At 37.5% G+C, this 18,766-nt stretch overlaps 1 protein-coding gene across 1 annotated transcript; it reads right to left on the bottom strand.

Moving 5' to 3' along the window:
- Positions 1-8,038: 8,038 nt before the first annotated feature.
- Positions 8,039-17,683, bottom strand: LOC309392128 (DGAT1/2-independent enzyme synthesizing storage lipids-like; the record flags this gene model as incomplete). Its single annotated transcript, XM_081953121.1, has 6 exons — positions 8,039-8,146; positions 9,197-9,336; positions 9,703-9,763; positions 11,940-12,133; positions 16,157-16,321; positions 17,359-17,683. 6 exons carry the CDS (start codon positions 17,681-17,683, stop codon positions 8,039-8,041), a joined length of 993 nt encoding a protein of 330 aa, XP_081809247.1.
- Between the last annotated feature and the right edge of the window lie 1,083 nt (positions 17,684-18,766).

Below are 18,766 nucleotides of genomic sequence, written 5' to 3'. Positions count from 1 at the left end.
AAACGCAATTCAAATAAATCATGACCTAGAATTAATCATCTTTTTAGCCAATGCCAAATAACATTCATCTTTAACTGAAGAACAAGCACCTTAAGAAATTAGAATTAAAACTTCTCTTTCTGTTCTCCTATACTATATCGCTCCTGACGGGTTTTTTATTTTTGTAATTTAATTTATTTATTTATTTAGGGGATTTTAAATATTGTGATTTTAATTGTTTTTATCCATCAGCCCACCTCCTCCTTGTACACGTCTATGTTATATGTATGTTTTGTCCAGATATGTATTTTATATGTTTATTGTACGCCGCCCCGAGTCCTTCGGGAGAGGGTGCGGCTAAGAAATAAATATTCATTCATTCATTCATTCATTCCTGGTGACTGTGTTTAATCCACTTTGTTCAGCAGAGACAGATTTATATGAGTCCTCGGCCATGAGTCCCTTTCGGGGCCTATGATCTTATCTATCTAATCTGATGTAGGGAGGGCATTTTGTGGGTCCTATCCACAAAGGTATATCATCTGATGGGACCCAGAAGAAGAACAGATTTCTCCAGCACTGAACATGAGGGAATATATGTGTCTGTTGTTCAACTGTGTTACATTGTCAGCACATTTCCATGCATGGTTAGCTTCTCCACACATCGTTCAATTGGGTTTGGGAAGTATTTGTATTGGCCCATCTGCAGCTCTTTCCAACCTCCACTTATCCATTTGACCCTTTCAGGTCTGTGGCAATGGCAGTTGTGCAACTCTAAATCAGCCTAGAGTCAGATTGACTTTGGGAATGTGTATATGGAAGCTGGAAAGTGGCTGCATTGATAGGCAAACTGAATGCCGCATCCCAAAATTATATGGATTTAAAAAGATGTTTCGTTTTAAAATGATTTTGTTGTAGTCATTGTGGTAATGTTTGTTTAAAATTTTCTATGCCATTGAAAGTCACAAAGGTGAGATGGGCAGCTAAATAAACTTAGGAAATCCATAAGTAAATAAATGAGGATCAAGAAAAAGAAGATTGTTAGTATAAATAGAAACAGTCTCTGCTGATGCCCTGTTATCCTTACAAGGGGAAAGAGGTAGAGACAATAGTTGACTGGGATGTCATGGAGAAGCATGGTTGAGTGGAGGAAATAGCTACATATTTGGACAGCTGATGTTTTGTTCTATAGTGAAGATATCCTATCTCTGTGATGGCAAACCTATCACCCATGTGCCAAAGGCGGCACACGAAACCATTTGCCCTGTCAGCTCCAGCGCGGCCTGACTTCAGCCTTCAGGCTTCATTTTCAGCCGTTTGTCGCCATGTGAAGGCTCCCTGAAGCCTCTGGAAATTGATAAACAACCCAACAAGCAAACGGGAAATTCAGCAACTGTTCCCGAACCTTCGTTTTGCCCTTAGGGCTGTTTTTCATCCTCCAGAGGCTTCCCTGAAGCCTTCAGAAGTCTCCCGAGAGTGAAAAACAGCCCCATGGACAACCTGGAAGTCCAGTCCCGAACGGGTCAAAAACGGGGAGAGGGTGGGTGTCATGTACACATGCATGGCGGTCATCACGCGCACATGCATGGGGGCCTGTACATATAGAATTATGGGTATGGGCATACCCACACAGGACCCCCCTGAAATGTCCCCCCTCCCATTTTCCACGCGATGGCAAAAAGGTTAGCCATCCCTGTCCTGACTGATCTGATCTTTTACCAACTCATTTTGACAGTTCCATTGTAGAACTCTAGAGAGGTTGGCATAACAATCAGCAGAAGTAGATGGGTTTCTTTACTGTGTAGGTAGACAGATGGGTTTTTCCATTTGCAGGTAAACTGTGGGATTGTCCATTAGCTGGCAGTCCTTCTCTACCAATTATCTCCTCCCACTGGTGACAAATGTGCTTTCCTTCTTTAACCTCATTAACCACTCAATAACTTATCAACCTCATTCCCTGAATAAATTTCCTCTTTCCCTTCCATATGTCATTATTCAAATTGGCAAATTGCTACTAAGTGGAACTCAGAAGCTGCACAAATTCCTTTTCTCAGCAGCCGAGTTGAATAATCTGGCAGGAATCATAAAAATGACGACAAAGGCAAGATAACATTGTATACTAGTAGTATTTTTTTGCTATTGCAAATTTGGGTGAAGAGTACCCTAATGTGCACAGAGTTCCTTTTGAGTGTTTTCCCAATATATTCAGTGATTGGATTGGATAGTGGTTAGAATGCTGCCACTTATGCGGGTGAGTTTAAGACCTAATTAAAGGCCTTGAAAATGTCACCTTTCCATGATTCATATCCATTACAAAACTGGATATGAAGGATATGACAAAGATAGAAAAAGAGAAAAATACAGAAAACTCTAAACTTCCTTAGTTACTATCTACAGCTTAGCAATATTCATAGTCCTATAACCCGATATAAGTGGTCATAGGCAATCTCAAAATATGGCTTATCATCAAACTTCCAAGGCATTCCTTGGAAGCTTCACATCTACCTTATAAAGAGCACAGCTTAGACCATATTGGCCCAAGTGATATGAAAAGTGGCTCTGTCTGATCTTATGACAATTTCCCAGCCATACACAGTTCCATTTGCCTTTGTTTCTCTGTTGTGGCAAAAGGGGAAAATGAGAAGAAAAGGAGATGGCTAATGAAACACCTTCAGAAAGTTTCAGGTGGGTGCAAGGTGTCCCAAACCAATCACACAGCTCCAGAAGGAAAACAGTAACAAGATTCAACTAATTCTAGCAGGAATAAACATTTATTCTGCAGTGACCAATCCAAAAATTCAGAGTTTCAGTGGGTGTTAAACTCCTGTAGCAACTGATAATGAATAAGGCAATATCTTCACCGATTCAGAGTTTGAATGGAGTTAGGTTACAGAAAAGAAGCAGTGTTGAATATCAGGGTTTAGCGACTGTGGTCTAGACAACAAATGGCCTGACATTTCTATGGCAACTGTGACTGCCATCTTCAGAAGTTGAAATTGGCTATGGTTGGTATCTACACAGGTAAGTTGGTCTGTTCAGATCAATCTAACCTAGTTGCCTGTGATCGCTTACCCAACACTCCGCAACAGTTACTGGATGTGAAAACCAACATAAGTTACACAATGTTGAAAAAGGAATATGTGTAACTTGTCCCTAAGTTCTTAGTCAATGTTTAGGTGTGTCCTTTCTATTACTTTGCTCTTCTTTCTGATAGTCTTCATTTAATAGAAAGATAATTTTTTATGGTTGGATGAAATATTCATGTTCTTTTTCCACAATATTATGTTGAAAGTGAATTTTGTTATGAGCACTAAATAATGTTGATCCCTTTTCCCAAGGCTACATCTTGACAAGAGAGTTTGGGCGTGGCTTGAAGAATTGGCCTTTGTATCACTGTTTCTGTAATCAGCATGAAGCCACAGAACAGTAGTTATGCTGTAAGTAAGCCAAAGATTACACTACCATTAGACTCCTAACATTGTGTTCTACAAACAATTTCTAGATCCCAATACATACTTTTACATTTTGTATAATATAATAGGACATCATGGTGGGGCACGGCGTGTTCCAAATACCTACCATATTTTTCAGACAATAAGATGCATATAGCTCAGCGTCACTCATGTTGGGGAAGCCAGTGGTGGCTTGAGTGCTCTGCCAGGAAAAACTGGGTCCCTAGCTCTGTTTCCAGCTGTGATGGCCTCTTCCAAATATCTGTCCTATTTTTCAGAATATAAGACACTACAGAGTATAAAAAGCACCCAGATTTTGAAGAGGTAAATTAATCAAACATTTTTGCTCTACCTGGCCCTCAGGAGCACTCTATACGCCTCCAAAGCCTCTGCATACCCCCTTTTGTGTATTCCATTCTTTGTGAAAACAGGCCCGGTCGTGCAGAAAGTTTGGAACGGGGATGGTCTGTAGCCAGGATGGGCTTGGGCAGCTGAATATCCCTCATGTCGGGGATGCCTGTGGTGGACCAAGTGCATTGCCAGAGAAAACAGGGTCCAAAGCTCGATTTCCAGCTGTGATGGCGTCCTGCAACCCTGTGCCAGCAAAAACAGAGCTCGGGGTGGTCCACATGCATCCCTCAAAAGATTTTTTTTCACTGACAGAATCACTGCGGAATGGTCTTTTACTGTTTCTAGGTTGGCGCCACAGGCCAGATCTAAGTATCCCGCTGCTGGCTCCAACACCACAATTCTAATTAATCATTGCTGAAACTTTGTAAAACTTTGCAAACTTTTTTGTAATTTTGGAGATAAGGTGCTTGTGGGTGGGGTGGGTATTGCCAGCTTGACATCACTCATGTCAGTGATGCCTGTGGTGTCCCAAGCAGTTTGCCAGAGAAATCGGGATCCTGAGTTCTGTTTTTGGCTGCGATGGCCTTCTGCAACTTTTTGCCAGCAAAAATGAAACTCAGCAGGGGAGAATACACTGCTCTCACAAGCTGTGTTTCCAGCTGTGATGGCCTCCTGCAACCCTCTGCCAATAAAAAATGGAACTTATGTGGACCCCTAGCAGCCCTTTCAACCTCTGTTTTCACTGGCAGAAGCACTGTGGGTTGGTCCTTTGCTATTCCGAGGGTGGCTCCTTAGGTCAGATCTGAGCATCCTGTGGTCCGACTCCAGCTCCCGGGTCTTGAGTTTGACACCCCTGTTCGAATTAATCATTGCTGCAACTTTGTAAAACTTTGTCAAAAAGATTTAGTAATTTTAGACATTCTTAGCTACACAAACCAGGTTTTGGTATCAAGACTATATAGCTGAGATGCAAATTTTAAATCCTCTTAAATTTAAATAATAAAGTTTTGTATATTAAATATACATACATGACATACATACATAATCTACAAGATCATGGTTGTTATATCACTTTATGTTATATGTCTTGTCTAAGGGCATGCAATATGCTCCCAGGAAATTTCTGGTGTTTGCCCCATAAAGTTTCCATTCTGGTCTATAGTCTCCTGGGACTGTTTCCTCTCCCCCCCCTTTTTTTTGAAGATGGAAACCACGTAAGCTCTTTTCCAGTCCTCTGGTAGTTTCTGTGTGCTCCAGGATTTTTGAAAGATGTGGTACAATGGTTCTAAAATCAGCTCCTTTAGAACTCTGGGATGTAATCCGTGATGTTCCAGTGATTTGTATTCAGCAAGATACAACAGGTGTTCTCTCTTAATTTTTTTTTTGTTTATTTAACTTTTATTTCGTTATTTTTCTATTGTTCAAATTTTTTATTAGTTTTTAAAAATTTACAAGGAAAAGGGGTTATAGGGTTATAAAACATTTTGACAGCTACATCGTGTGGGGGGGAGAAGCCCCCCCCCAGGTCTTGCAACTTTTACAAACAAAGATAGAAAAATATCAACATTTACATAAGTATTAGCAGTTTTGAGTTGAACACAAAATCATCAGTATGTTTCAATCATTTGTTTTGTATCACTTTCATATAGTTTCTTGTTGCGTGAAGACTGATGCAAAGAACGAGTTAAACAGCTCTTCTTTCTCTCCACTGCCTGTTACTTCCTTGTAAGGAAGTAATTTACAGTATCTTGTCTTAGAGTCAGTTTGTAGCCAAGTGCAGTCTGCCCACCCATTTTTGGAATTAATTACTATTACTATGCCAGATATGCTGTGATTGTGAATTCTGCTTCTTAATTGCATACATTTTTATTTAAATCTACATATTCAGCTATTTCTGTATCTAATTGTTGTGAAATGTGTTATGTCTTCTAGGTATTAATTATCCGACCCACTTTAGGTTATTTGTAAATTTGATAAGCACTCTTCCTCTAAGTCAGGGGTGTAAAACTCAAGACCTGGGAGGAGGATCTGGCCCGCAGGGTTCTTAGATCTGCCCCACAGGACCACCCTGGAAATAGTGAAGGATGGCCTGCAGCACCTATGCCAGTGAAAATGGAATTTGGGAGGGCAGCGCAAAGTTCTGCAAGACACTGTTTTCACTGGCAGACAGTTGCAGGAGACCATTGGAGCCAAAAGGAAAGCTTACAAGGACCCGTTTTATCTGGCAGAGTTCTTGGGCCACCACAGATGTCCCCTGAGACAATTGACGTCAAGCTGGCCACACCCACCCCGGCCCCAAAAGGTCAAAACCAACCCTGATGCGGCCCTTAATGAAATTGAGATTTACATCCCAGATCTAAGTAATTAATACTTGAAAAAAGTACAGGAGTCTCAATTAAATCTTGTATGTTCGTACTCAAAGTTTCAGTCAACTTTGATGAGTGATGGACAATTTTCAAGTTGCTAGTGCAGCCAGTTAGTCTCCATGCCACCTATATACTATGTTTCCAAAAATAAGACAGGGTATTATTTTCTTTTTACTCACAAAATATGGCTTGGGCTTTATTATGAGGGGAGGGTTTATTGTTTTGGGGTTGTCTGGCAGCTGCTATATTACAAGAGGGCTCCCAAAGAGCCGGGCACAACCTCATGGGCGAATGGCTGTGTTGCTCTGTCGCAGCAGTGCAATACAGTAGCCATGAAGCAGCCACACTCACGAGCAGCCACCCGGCAAACCTCCTTTGCATCCGGGCACAGCACCATTCACTGACCTAGGGGTATCGCCAAGCCAATGAGCGCCTGTTTGCTGCCGTCCGGCTCCCGTGGGTTGGCACCTTCAAAATGCCAGTGGGACACCTGTTGGCAGAGCGTACAACGATAGAGCGTATGTCCAGAGCAGCCACTGCCGGAAGACTTGGTTTGGAAGCACCGAAAAAGTTATGTGGCGGTGGCAGCAGAGGTGCTCTTCTTCTGCAGAGAGCTGGAGCAGGGCATGGTGAGGCTGGGAGTGCAGAGAGAGAGAGAGCGGTACAGTTGCTCGTGCAATCGCCCTCTCCGGCCATGCAGAGCACCATTCACTGGCATTTCAAAGGCGCCAAGCCACGGGACCCAGGCGGCAGCAAATAGGCACTTACGCGGCTTGGCGATGCCCCTCGGTCAGTGAATGACACTTTGCCTGTCTGAAAAGGGGGCTTGCCGTGTGGCTGGTTGTGAGCGTGGTCGCTTCATGGCTGTTGTGTTGCACTGGTATGACAGCGCAACACAGCCATTTGCCCCCTGAGGCTGTGCCCGAGCTGCCCGGCAACCCCCTCTTCAACTGGTCATAGCGCTGCTCACAGACCTAGCGGTATCTTGAAGGCACCAAGCAACGTGATCACCTTTGCATCTCCCCCCGGTTCCTGCGGCTTGGCAAGTTCGGGATACCACTAGGTTGGTGAGCGGCACTCTGCCTGGCCAGAGATGGGGGGGTTTGTCCAGGGGGCTTATTTGAGGGGGAGGGCTTATATTTTTGCCCACCAGAAAAATGTGGCATGTCCCTATTATCAGGACATGTTGTATTTTCGGAAAAACACAGTATTAGTAATCTGCTGGTCAGAATGAAGTACTCTTTCTGCTGCTTTGTACCAATATTAAGATATATTATCTTTACAAAATTCTTACAGTCTACTGTCTGAAAATAAATAAATAAGACAAGTCAGGTTTCTTGTAGTTATGTTGAATGATAAACATTTTCATGATTACAATATGTAGTCTAAAAATTCCAGAGTATGGAAGTCAGAGTGACTGGTTTATATTTCTTGCATTTTCCTTTCTGCCTTTTGAAGATCGGAATAACAGATCTCATCCAGTCATTTGAAGTTCACTGGGATTTCTTGTAAAACAGTGGTTCTCATGGTTAGGACACTGAATTGGAGGTTAGCAACTCTGCATTCGAGAGAAGGAACATGAAGGTGCCCCCAACTGGGTGCCCTTGGCCAACGGTGATCTCTTTAACTAACTTCTTCAACAAGTGTGACATGACAAGGATGATTCAAACAGAATTCATAAGAGTGCGGTATGATCATCATATAATGCTTTGATATTTTCAAATTACATTTATTCTGATGTTGGGGATTTAAACACATTGAAATTAACCAATATTCATTCCCATCACAATCTTTCCTCTTCATATATTTTAATAAAATACCTCAGAGAAAACTACACATATATTATCTGAAGATATATATATATTTTCTACAAAGATGATTGTTGTTATATCACTGTTTATCTTTGTTATGTGTCTTAAAGCGTTGCCTAAGAGCATGCAATATGCTTCCTGGGATTTCCTGGTGTTTGTCCCGTAAAGCCTCTATTGCCCTTTGAGTCTGTTGGAGAGATGGAGTGATGTGGTGTGGGGTGGGGTGCGGAAAAGAAAGAAAAAAGTGATTTAATTAGATTTATGCTTCAGGAATTATAGAGAGAACATTTCAGAACTAAAAATTATTGATTGTTCTATAGAAGATATTTAAACATACTATGTATGTAAAATTCCAATTTATGACAAAGATTTTTTTTCTATTCCTACTGATGCCATACTGTACATAATCAGATAAATCACATTTTTTCTTTGGGTTAAATCATATATGTCACAATATCTGGTTTTTCAGAACGTACATATCCCAAAGGAATTTTATGACTTTATACGCTATGTGACCCTCTAAATATTGCAGCTGAGCTAACCTCTTGCATTCGGTGTCCAGCCCATTTCTTCTATAAGGAAAAGATGTTCCATTCCATTGATCAGAGAAATAAAGAGGCATGATATATGGAAACGTGCACTAAGGGCTATAAATTCTATAAATGTGACTGAATTGAATCACTTTGTCATTCAACAATCTGGAGCCTCATATCATTAATGCAGTGATATTTACCAGCATTACAAACTGAACATGGAAGTCAGATGCATTATTATACTGAAATCATTTGATTATATGAAAATTCTGCCTACTGATCTTGACATGGTTGCAACCATCCAAAAGAAGTTAGTATGCAATTGGGGTTCTTCTGAACTACAGCATCTGCTCGAATAAGTGATTGACATTGTGCCTAAACAGTCTTCAACAGATATGAAAGCTATACCTATTCTTAGACTAGGTCCTCAGACAGTGACTCCTGCCTTTGTAATTTCCCAAAATGTGTTCATTTATTCTATGTGAAGCTGCCATTGAAGACAACCTAGAAGGTGTAGCTATTTGCTGCAGTTCTTAGAGTTTTACTTGTGATGGCAATTTGATGAATGTTTTCATTTAGGCATACAGCTAGCAATGTTGAATAATTTGAATAAGTGATCTTTAATCAGTGATGGATGGATGATGGATGAATGGATAATAGTCTTACACTCACAGTTAGGTATTTTATTCCCTTGTAATACTTACTTTTTCAGCTAATTTTTCAGCAGATATATTTGGATCATATGGAATTGGTTTTCCAATATGGGTTATAAGTTTAACTGGAAACATTCCATATAATGGAAAAGCGATCCATCGTGTTCGCTCATATAACCATCTCATTGTTCCTGGGTACAAGATTTAGAAAATTTCAGAAACGCATATTAGCATCAGTCTGCAAAGAGTTATGTATTAGTCTTTTTAGAATCCTATATTTAAATACTCGCATTTTAGTAGCAGTATTGGAACATAGTAAAGTAAAGGTTTTCCAGTTGAAGTGGGGAATGTTTGGCTCCCATGTTTGAGCCCTACAATTTGCAAAGTTAAACTTAAATTTTAAAAGGGTTAGAAAATTAGAATCAGGTTTTCCAGCAAAGCTCTGATGATTGAGCTAAGTATCTTCAAAATTAAAGACAGTAGGCAAAGATGCAGATGCATAGATCTACAGCCTTATAAGTAATAATATTCCTGAGAATACCTAAAGGTTTACTTACTTATATTTCCATATGATACATATGCTTCTCTAATATTTTGTGTAAACACAGGAACAATTAGCTAGAAGAAAGAAAAGAAAGAAATAATGAGACTGTTTCAGTCCCTGTACATGAAAGGAATGAAATGTATTGTTGGGACATGAACTGAATATATTAAAAAATCACTTTGAGAAAATAATATTCACAATCTATGTTGCTAAGATCATTGCAACTTTTGACTTCCTTTCAGATATTTTCTTCTGAGATTTTTAAACACTGCAGCAGTTGCTTACTATATGTAGTTTGAACTAATCTTCTGACATGCTGAACTGTCCTTCATTCTTTCTTCAATCCTGAATCTCATTCACCTAATTGCACTCAGCATCTTTCTTATTAAATGTAGTTTGAACTCAACTTCTGGAATATTTTCAGTAGATTTGGTTGACGATTCCATTGCTCTGGCCTCAGGTTGACACCCCTCACTCTACAGATGATTTAATCGAACAGCAACTCGTCCAAGTCTCTAAATTCACAATATGTCATGGCCTTTTGAAGCACTGCGAAATCCTGGTTGATGGTCTCCCATTCTCTTTGGTTCTGCAAGTTGAATTCGTGCCACTTCATGAACTTAGATCTGTTATGGCGAACATTTTTGGGCTCCTGTGCCAAAAGCGGGGGCAGCGCAAGGGGGTGATACACGGGCATGCCATACCAGGGGGGAAGGCGTGGCGATGGCGAAGATGGGCAGACCCAGGCTTCCCTCCCTCCCCCCCACCTGAGCAGGCTTCCTGTACAGCTCCAGGCCATGGTTCTGATGAGGAGCGGTGGTGATGACGATCTTTAAGGTGTTCTGCAGCACTGACCCTGCAACCGTCCGTACCGGACTTGGCTTGGAGAGTGACTTTGTGGTGTCAAACACCTTGGGGCCACAATAACTCCGATAGGCTGAGAAGGTCATTGGACTACATGAAGCTATTGAATCTCATCATACAGGAGTCCCAGTGCTCTGTGGCTGGATCGTAGGGACCTAGTGGGGCATACCTCATCATTGTGACAGGCCAAGGTAACTTTGAATTTGCCGCTCAAAATGGCGACTCGGCGCCCTATGTTGATTGCTCTGACTGGGATGCTGGATCGTGTAGTCAGCTCTTTTTGCTGCTTAGTTATCTTCCAATCCTATCCTCATCCCCAATGTTAGATACGGAAAATGGAGGAGATAGGACCCAGGCTTTAGTGACAACAACAGTTCTTCATTCAGCAAACTATATACAGAATCAACACTGACCTGCCTGACAGCTTGCCCTTTTATAGGGAGCTGTCAGTTGTCTCAGCAAATCAGCTTGAAGTATTGTCCCACCAAAATGGAGCAGCTTGGTGGAGCCTATTTTCATTTTCAGTATCTAACAGATATGGTAGATCAAAGACTTTCATCTCAGAATTTATAATCCAAGGGACAAGAAAATGTTGTTTTATTAATTACATATGGAGTGATCAATGGCTCCATCTTATAAAATTTGGTGTTAAATGAGGGATTAGAATGGAGTGATCTCACCACAATGGGACAGAACATCTCAGAAGAATATGAAAATCACTGAAGGCAAATTGCCAAAACTTTTCTTTCACTAGTTCATATGTGGAGGCAGAAATATGCCAATTCAAAGGAGTATACTTATTTTTCTGAAAGACATAGATTCTTCTCAGGAATATGAATGATTTGAATGTCAAAGAAATTGGCTACAAGGATTTCTAAAGTCCTGATATTTCCAAAGCCTTTTTGGCATTGTTATTTGGCATTTTGGTTCATAATCCTGCGAGTTTGGCTTATAAAAGAAGATAAGTATTCCTCAACCAATTAGGCCCTTGCAGTGGCAATTATCTACGGTACCAGTGAACATTGAGTGTGTAGATGAGGGATATCGGTAGCATGTGAATAACAAAAAGGAAAGAAGAGAAAATAATAATATGAATAGGGAAACACTATATTAATGGAAAATGTCATCAATTTAAAGAAGCCATAAATATTATACGAAAGCGACAGATATGGATAATAGAAGTACGTGTAAAGAAACCAAATTTTTGGAGCATCACAGAGGACAATTTTGCCAATTCCTGGTCTGTCAAATCTGATTGGGGGTGTCATTTCATTTACAAATAGGTAAAGTATAAATATATGGTATGAAATGGAAGCATAGCTTTTACAAATACATATTGCAATTAACAGCCACAGTAGTAAAAGGATGTAATGACAAGTAGCTCACCACTTTTGCATTTATAGCTGTATGAGCAAATCCTTTCCGTTTTCCCCATATTAGTTCGTAATGGTTATTTCCATAGTTCTGTTCTCGCAGTCCTCCTGGTGCAACTATCAACTGGTGCCCTTGCTTCAAAATGTCTACACTCTGTTCTCTTGTAGGATGAACAAAGTAGTGGAGTGCAATCAACCGATTTAGTCCTGCAAAAGAAGATCTAAAAAAATTATTCACAGAAATCGAGTTAGAGGGAGGTCTTGGAGAACTATATTATACTGGTGAGCAGCAGCTGATGGCCATTAATTAGGAAGAGAAGAGAAGAACGAAACGGAAGAGGAGGCTGATGCAACAGCTGTACTGAAATCATTTAGAAGAACGTGGACAAATTTATAAAGACTGAAAGAAAGTAACTTAAAGAACTAAAAGAAAAAGTGGTGAATGAGCTGACTGCATTAATAATATAAATCTATATATAATATCTATAATATCTGTAAATAAGTATTTATAAAAAAGTATTTAAATTAATATCTATCTATCATCTATCTATCTATCTATCTATCTATCTATCTATCTATCTATCTATCTAAATAAGTAAGTAGAAAAATTACATGAAAAAATTAGAGAAATTGGAGTGAGAAATATCTGCATAATAGGAGATTACAATGCCATATTAGACAGCAAAAATGATTACGTAAACTTGATAGGTATTTGTAGAAAAAGGGAACCAGAAAAAAAAAACAATTTACTTTTTACTCTAACCCACCACAATCTTGGTCACGGATCGATATGGCATGGATGAATGGGGAAATTGGGGCAGAAATACATACAATTGAAATACTACCAAATACCTGGGCAGACCACAATCCCATTAAAATAATTTCGAAAGGGAGGAAAAAAACTAGACGAAGGTGGACATTAAATTTGCAAAGATTAAAAGAAAAAGAATTTATTCAAAAATGTAGAAATGAATTGGAGCTATTTCTTAAGGAAAACACAAAAGAACAGACATCAATACAAAATTTATGGGACACTATGAAAGCTTACTCCCGTGGAATTATTATAGCATATTCAGCAAAAAGAAAAATGGGCACAACAGAAGATATTAGAGAAGGAAATTAAAAATTTAGAAATAGAACTACAAAATAAGCCACAAAATGACAAAATTAGAAAGGATTGGATGTTAGCAAAACATATATTAAATATATTAGTTCAGGAAGAAATGGTAAAGGATCTAAAACTAACAAAACAAAACTTCTTTGAGCAAGCAAATAAACCAGGGAGGTGGCTGTCATACAGATTGAGAAAGGAAAGAGAAAAAAGACTAATATATCAACTTCAAGAGGAAACTGGTGAACTACAACATACAATGGAAGGGAAGAAAAAGATTGCATATAAGTATTTTGATAAGCTATATAAAGGAGAACAAGTAGATGGAAAACAAATAAAAGAATATTTAAATAGAGAAGAAATCGCACCAATAACAGAAGATATGAAAGAAATGCTGTCAAAAAAAAAATAACAAAAATGGAAATGAAACAAGCGATTTAGAAACAGAAAAATAATAAAACACCAGGCCCAGATGAATTCCCAGCAGAATGGTATAAAATAATAGACGATTTGAATGAATCAATAGAACCCTTGATGTTGGAAATGTACAACGAGGCATTGACGAAAGCAAAAATACATTCATGGAGGGAAGCACACATTACATTAATATATAAAGAAGGTACAGATAAAAAACAGATTCAAAATTACAGACCAATCTCATTGTTGAATGCAGACTATAAAATATTTACAACAATAATAGCGGAGAGACTGAAAAGAATATTAAATGAGTATATACATTAAGACCAAAACGGATTTCTCCCAACAAGACAAATCAGAAATAATACTAGAATAATAGCAAATATCCTAGAATATTATGAAGTGCATCCAGAGAAACAAGTGGCACTTGTCTTTCTGGATGCATAGAAGGCATTTGATAATCTAAATTGGGAATTTATGAAACAACAAATTAAGAATATCAACCTAGGAGACCAATATGAAAGATTAATAGAAACAATATACTCCACCCAAAGGCCAAAGACAATACTAAACGGGGAAAGTACAGAGTTCTTTAAAATAACAAAGGGAGTAAGGCAGGGTTGCACATTATCACTTCTGCTCTTTATTCTGATGCTTGAAAGTCTATTAAGAATTAGACAAAATTCGGAGATAAGAGGAACCAAAATTTAAAAAGTGGAGTATAAAATTCAGGCCTTTGCAGATGATGTGGTATTTATTTTAGAAGACCCACTAGAAACAGGAAATAGCCTAATGAGAGAAATAGGAAAATATGGAGATGTAGCAGGATTAAAGATCAATAGATAAAAGACTAAAATGATAACTAAACATCTGAAAGAAGAACAAAATAAAGAAATAGAAAGAATAATAGGACTGCAGGTGACAAAGACTGCAAAATGCTCAGCTATAAGAGAAAATAATTAAACAAAACTAGTGCAACAAATAAAGAAAGATCTAGAAATTTGGGGGAAATTACAATTATCAATATTAGGGAAAATAGCAACGATAAAAATGAATGCACTACCGAGAATTCTATACTTATTTCAAACAATCCCCATAAAATTAGAGAATTTTTTTTACCTAATTGAATAAGATTATATTAAAATTTATATGGCAAGGGAAGAAAGCCAGGATAAAATTGAAAGCATTACAGGATGTAAGAATCAGAGGTGGTATGGGACTCTCTGACTGGGAACTCTACTACAAAGCAGCAGCATTAACGTGGATTAGAGATTGGATAAATCTAAAAAATAAAGGAATACTATCAATAGAGAGCCATGATTTGCAAACAGGATGGCATTTTTTCTTATGGGAAGAGTGCAAAAAGAAACAAAAATATTTTCATAGATATCATATTAGAGATGCATTGATACATGTCTGGAATAAAATTAAAGAAAATCATTATATGAAAATACCGACATGGCTTTCTATTATGGAAGCCATGGTACATCCCAATACGCTAGATCTATCAAAAATGGTTAGATATAGTGAAATTTTAGACAGTCAAGGGTATTTGAAAACAAATCAAGAACTAAAGGAGAATAATATGAATATATATTGGTGGACATATCTCCAACTACAATAAAGATACAAAAAATACATAAAAGAATATGGAATATATACAGAATTTCAACAAATAGATAAAATCTTAATTGGCCCCGAAAATAAATTCATAATGAAAATGTATAAATATTTACTGGAAATAACATTAGAAGAAGAAAAAGTTAAAGGTTGTATGATAGCATGGGCCAAAATTTTTGGTTATAGCAGATTGGGAAAGAATTTGGAACATAAATTACAAATTAACAAGATCAGCAACACTTAAAGAAAATACGTACAAAATGTTTTATCGTTGGCATCTACCACCAACAAGACTGGCCAAAATGTACCCAAATGTGAAACCGACCTGCTGGAAATGCAAAAAAGTACAAGGGACTTTTTATCATATATGGTGGACCTGCCCGGAAACACAAAAATATTGGACAAAAATCTGGAAATGGGTGCAAGAAATTACAGGAGAACAAATAAAATACAAACCCGAAATCTTTCTGCTGGGAATAATCAAAGGGAAATATACAAGGAAAACTAAATATTTATTAACACATCTTTTAACTATAGCTAGAATAGCTTCTGCCCAATGCTGGAAACAAAACAATACCCCCTCGGACGAATCAGTGATAAAAAAAACTTTGGAATGCGCAGAGATGGATAAATTAACACTGAAATTAAAGGATAAGGAAGAATCGGAATATTATGAAATTTGGAACAATTGGTATAAACGGCTGCAAAACAAGAAAAATAATTAAGCCGAAAAACAATATATATATAAATATTTATAGAACTGTGTATAAAAGTATGTAAATATAGAAGCGGAATGTTATATATATGTACATATATATAACATTCATTAGCCATCATTGTATGATGATATAACAATGTAAACAATGTTGATATAATGATTGTAATGTGTGGTAGAAGGAGAAAAATAATAAAAAATCTACTGCAAAAAAAATAATTCACTTCTTACATGTAAAAGGAAACACTTTTTTCCCCACCATTGTAATTTAGCCAAGAGTTTAAAGGAGAAAAATTGGACTTCCAATGTCACTGAATCAATGTCTTTTGAAAATAATTAAAACTAAACATATAGTTTTTTTTTTTACCTGGTAGATTAAAAAGAAAATGATGCGCCACAGAATACATGTATTTCCCAGTAAGTCTATATATCTTTTGGACAAAAAAATACACGTCGATTGAGAAGGCTCCATGGTAATAAACAAAGATCGCTGGTTCTTTTGGTATATTTTCTACTCCAGAAACCTCATAACCTGTTAATGGTGGAACAATGAAATGGCTTCAATATTGTTTCACAAAGGTCTCCTCTAGAAGAAAAGAAGATTGTATAGATAAACCACTTTTTTCTTAACTTTCTTAGCTTACTTGTGAAGCTAAATATTTAAAATCATATGTCACTTCTGGAACAACAGGCTGTCGCATTGGTCAATCAGAACATCAATATCAATCACAATTTCCTGAGATTTGGGTATTATTATATTTGTGAGCCTACATATTCCTTCTAATTTCCTATACGACACTTAGATTCATACCAATTAAACTGATATAAAAGCTTATCTTTTATCTTAAATATCTCAATACAATCTTAGGATATTTTGGCCATTGTAAAACATTTTTAAAAGGCAATTTTGGTATTCTGCTTACTTTTATTAACAGACATATAAAATTATTATTAACAGACATGTAAAATATATGTTGTCAGAATAATGGGATGGGCAGAGGACAAAGGCTTCCGAATACACCCAGGCTTGGTCCTTATCCCAATGGGGAGAACACTGGGATGTACTATTGTTTCCCAAGATTTGAGATCCATTTTATAGCCCTCTTTCTCCTCTCAGGAACATTCATATTTGCTTTCTGATGTTTTTGTACCACTAAACATGAAAGTTATACATATTTATTTTTCTAATGTTATTTTAGGAATATAATTATCCCAACATGTACGTGCCTAAATATTTCTGGTAGTCTATGGTTATATATAAAGTTTGTCTTTTTAATTAAAAAAAATATGCCTGAAATTACTCTGCTGACCAAAGGACTTAAGTCAACTCCTTCTTCATCCAGTTTTTCAACCACAGAAATAATGGAGTTTCTTGACTAGTTGCTGAAGCATTTTTACAAAAATGAATTATACATAACTTTATATCCTGTTTTCCATTCAAATTCTGTTAGATTCAGTTTCAGCTCCAAGATGGACATGACTGCTGGTTATGGTTCACCAGAAGAATGACGCCAAGAGTGATAGTAAGTTCCTCATTCCTGTCTAAAGAATGAATTAAGATGTACTTACTGTGCAGTATTTTTCCATGCCACTTAGCTGCCAGTGCCAAAAATTTCTTTGGCTTGTTCCATTCCTTGCTATCGATATCATCTGGCAGATTGCCAACTATTTTCCATACAAAAAGTATTGCATTGTATAGATAAATGAGAGAAAACGTAAGTACAATGGGATAATATAAAATTATCAGAATTACTATCAAAGTTAAGGGATATACGATAAAGCCTGCACATCCTTCCAAAATGCAAGTTGACCAGATGATAAATTCATTTCCTAAGGTATAACATATATTTTCCTCAGTCATGTTTGAAATCAGATTATATAAATAGAAATCCATTCACAAATAAAGTATTTCTTCCTGGAAAAGAAAAATAAACATAGAAGTAGACTTTATTCTGAGCTCTGGGAGAACCAGCAGAATATCAGCTCACATTGCATACAAGATAATGACACTTTCAATTAGCCTTTTGGAGAAGGTTGGGTTGAGAGATGGTTAAAAAAAACCAAGGCTTAGTACAATCAATCAGATTATTGATCCTTTTAATCAAACATTACCGGGATTGTTAAGAGATATTTTTTTTAACCAACCAAGAAAGAAAAGGTTTAAATAAGCAGCCAAAGATATCTATTTAGGAGGGATTCTTGATTCTAGAAACAACTTGTTGGTTATTGTGCACACAGGACAATTCTGGACAGTTTTTCTTCCTCTGTGATATCCATGCTTTTCCTTAAACTTCAATGCCCTTTATTTTTATGAAAAAGAAATCGAGCGCAGATTCTTTGCAAGAACCCCACTTTCCTTTTCCCTGTGCTAGAGCCTGGTCAGTATTGATTGGCATCTCCAAGGCTACAGCTGTTTCATCTGCAGGCTGATTGGGACGAAGAGAGCAAGGGCACTAGTTCTATTTGAAAACGTTAATCTTCTAAAATTTTGGCAAATTAACTTCAAGACCATCATCACCAACAATTTCAAAATGCTCGTCTTGCAGTTCAAACACACAGAAAATATCAGGGGTGAGTAAAGTACACCACATCATTCTCCACAGAACTTCCATTGTGCTCCTTTAAACATAGCAAGTGTTTTTCTTCCACTTAATAAAGTTCTTTAAAAAATGAGCATTGGTTATAAACATGACATTCTACAGCGCTGAAAAAACTTATTGGATAAGAAGTGAAAAGTCTTGAAAGAAAAACCAGGAAGTCCAGTTGCCTCTTGAAAAAGCCCCTTTCTAACTTGACATTCTACACCTTATGGAATTTGAAGACAGAGAGTAGAAATGTGAACGGAATCATCCCTGAGCAGATGCCCAGACAGACACATAAGCGTGGAAAAAAGCACCACTCTTTAGAAGTTCAATCTAAGTGCTGGATAAAGGCTATATTTAAAGATTCCCACAACGTCACTAAGTAATACACAATA

This window comes from Natrix helvetica (assembly GCF_964273705.1).
Source record: "Natrix helvetica genome assembly, chromosome: 4".
NCBI classification, from domain to species: Eukaryota; Metazoa; Chordata; class Lepidosauria; order Squamata; family Natricidae; genus Natrix; species Natrix helvetica.
Note: the sequence above shows the minus strand (reverse complement) of the source record. Positions and strands in the feature narration are given on the sequence as shown.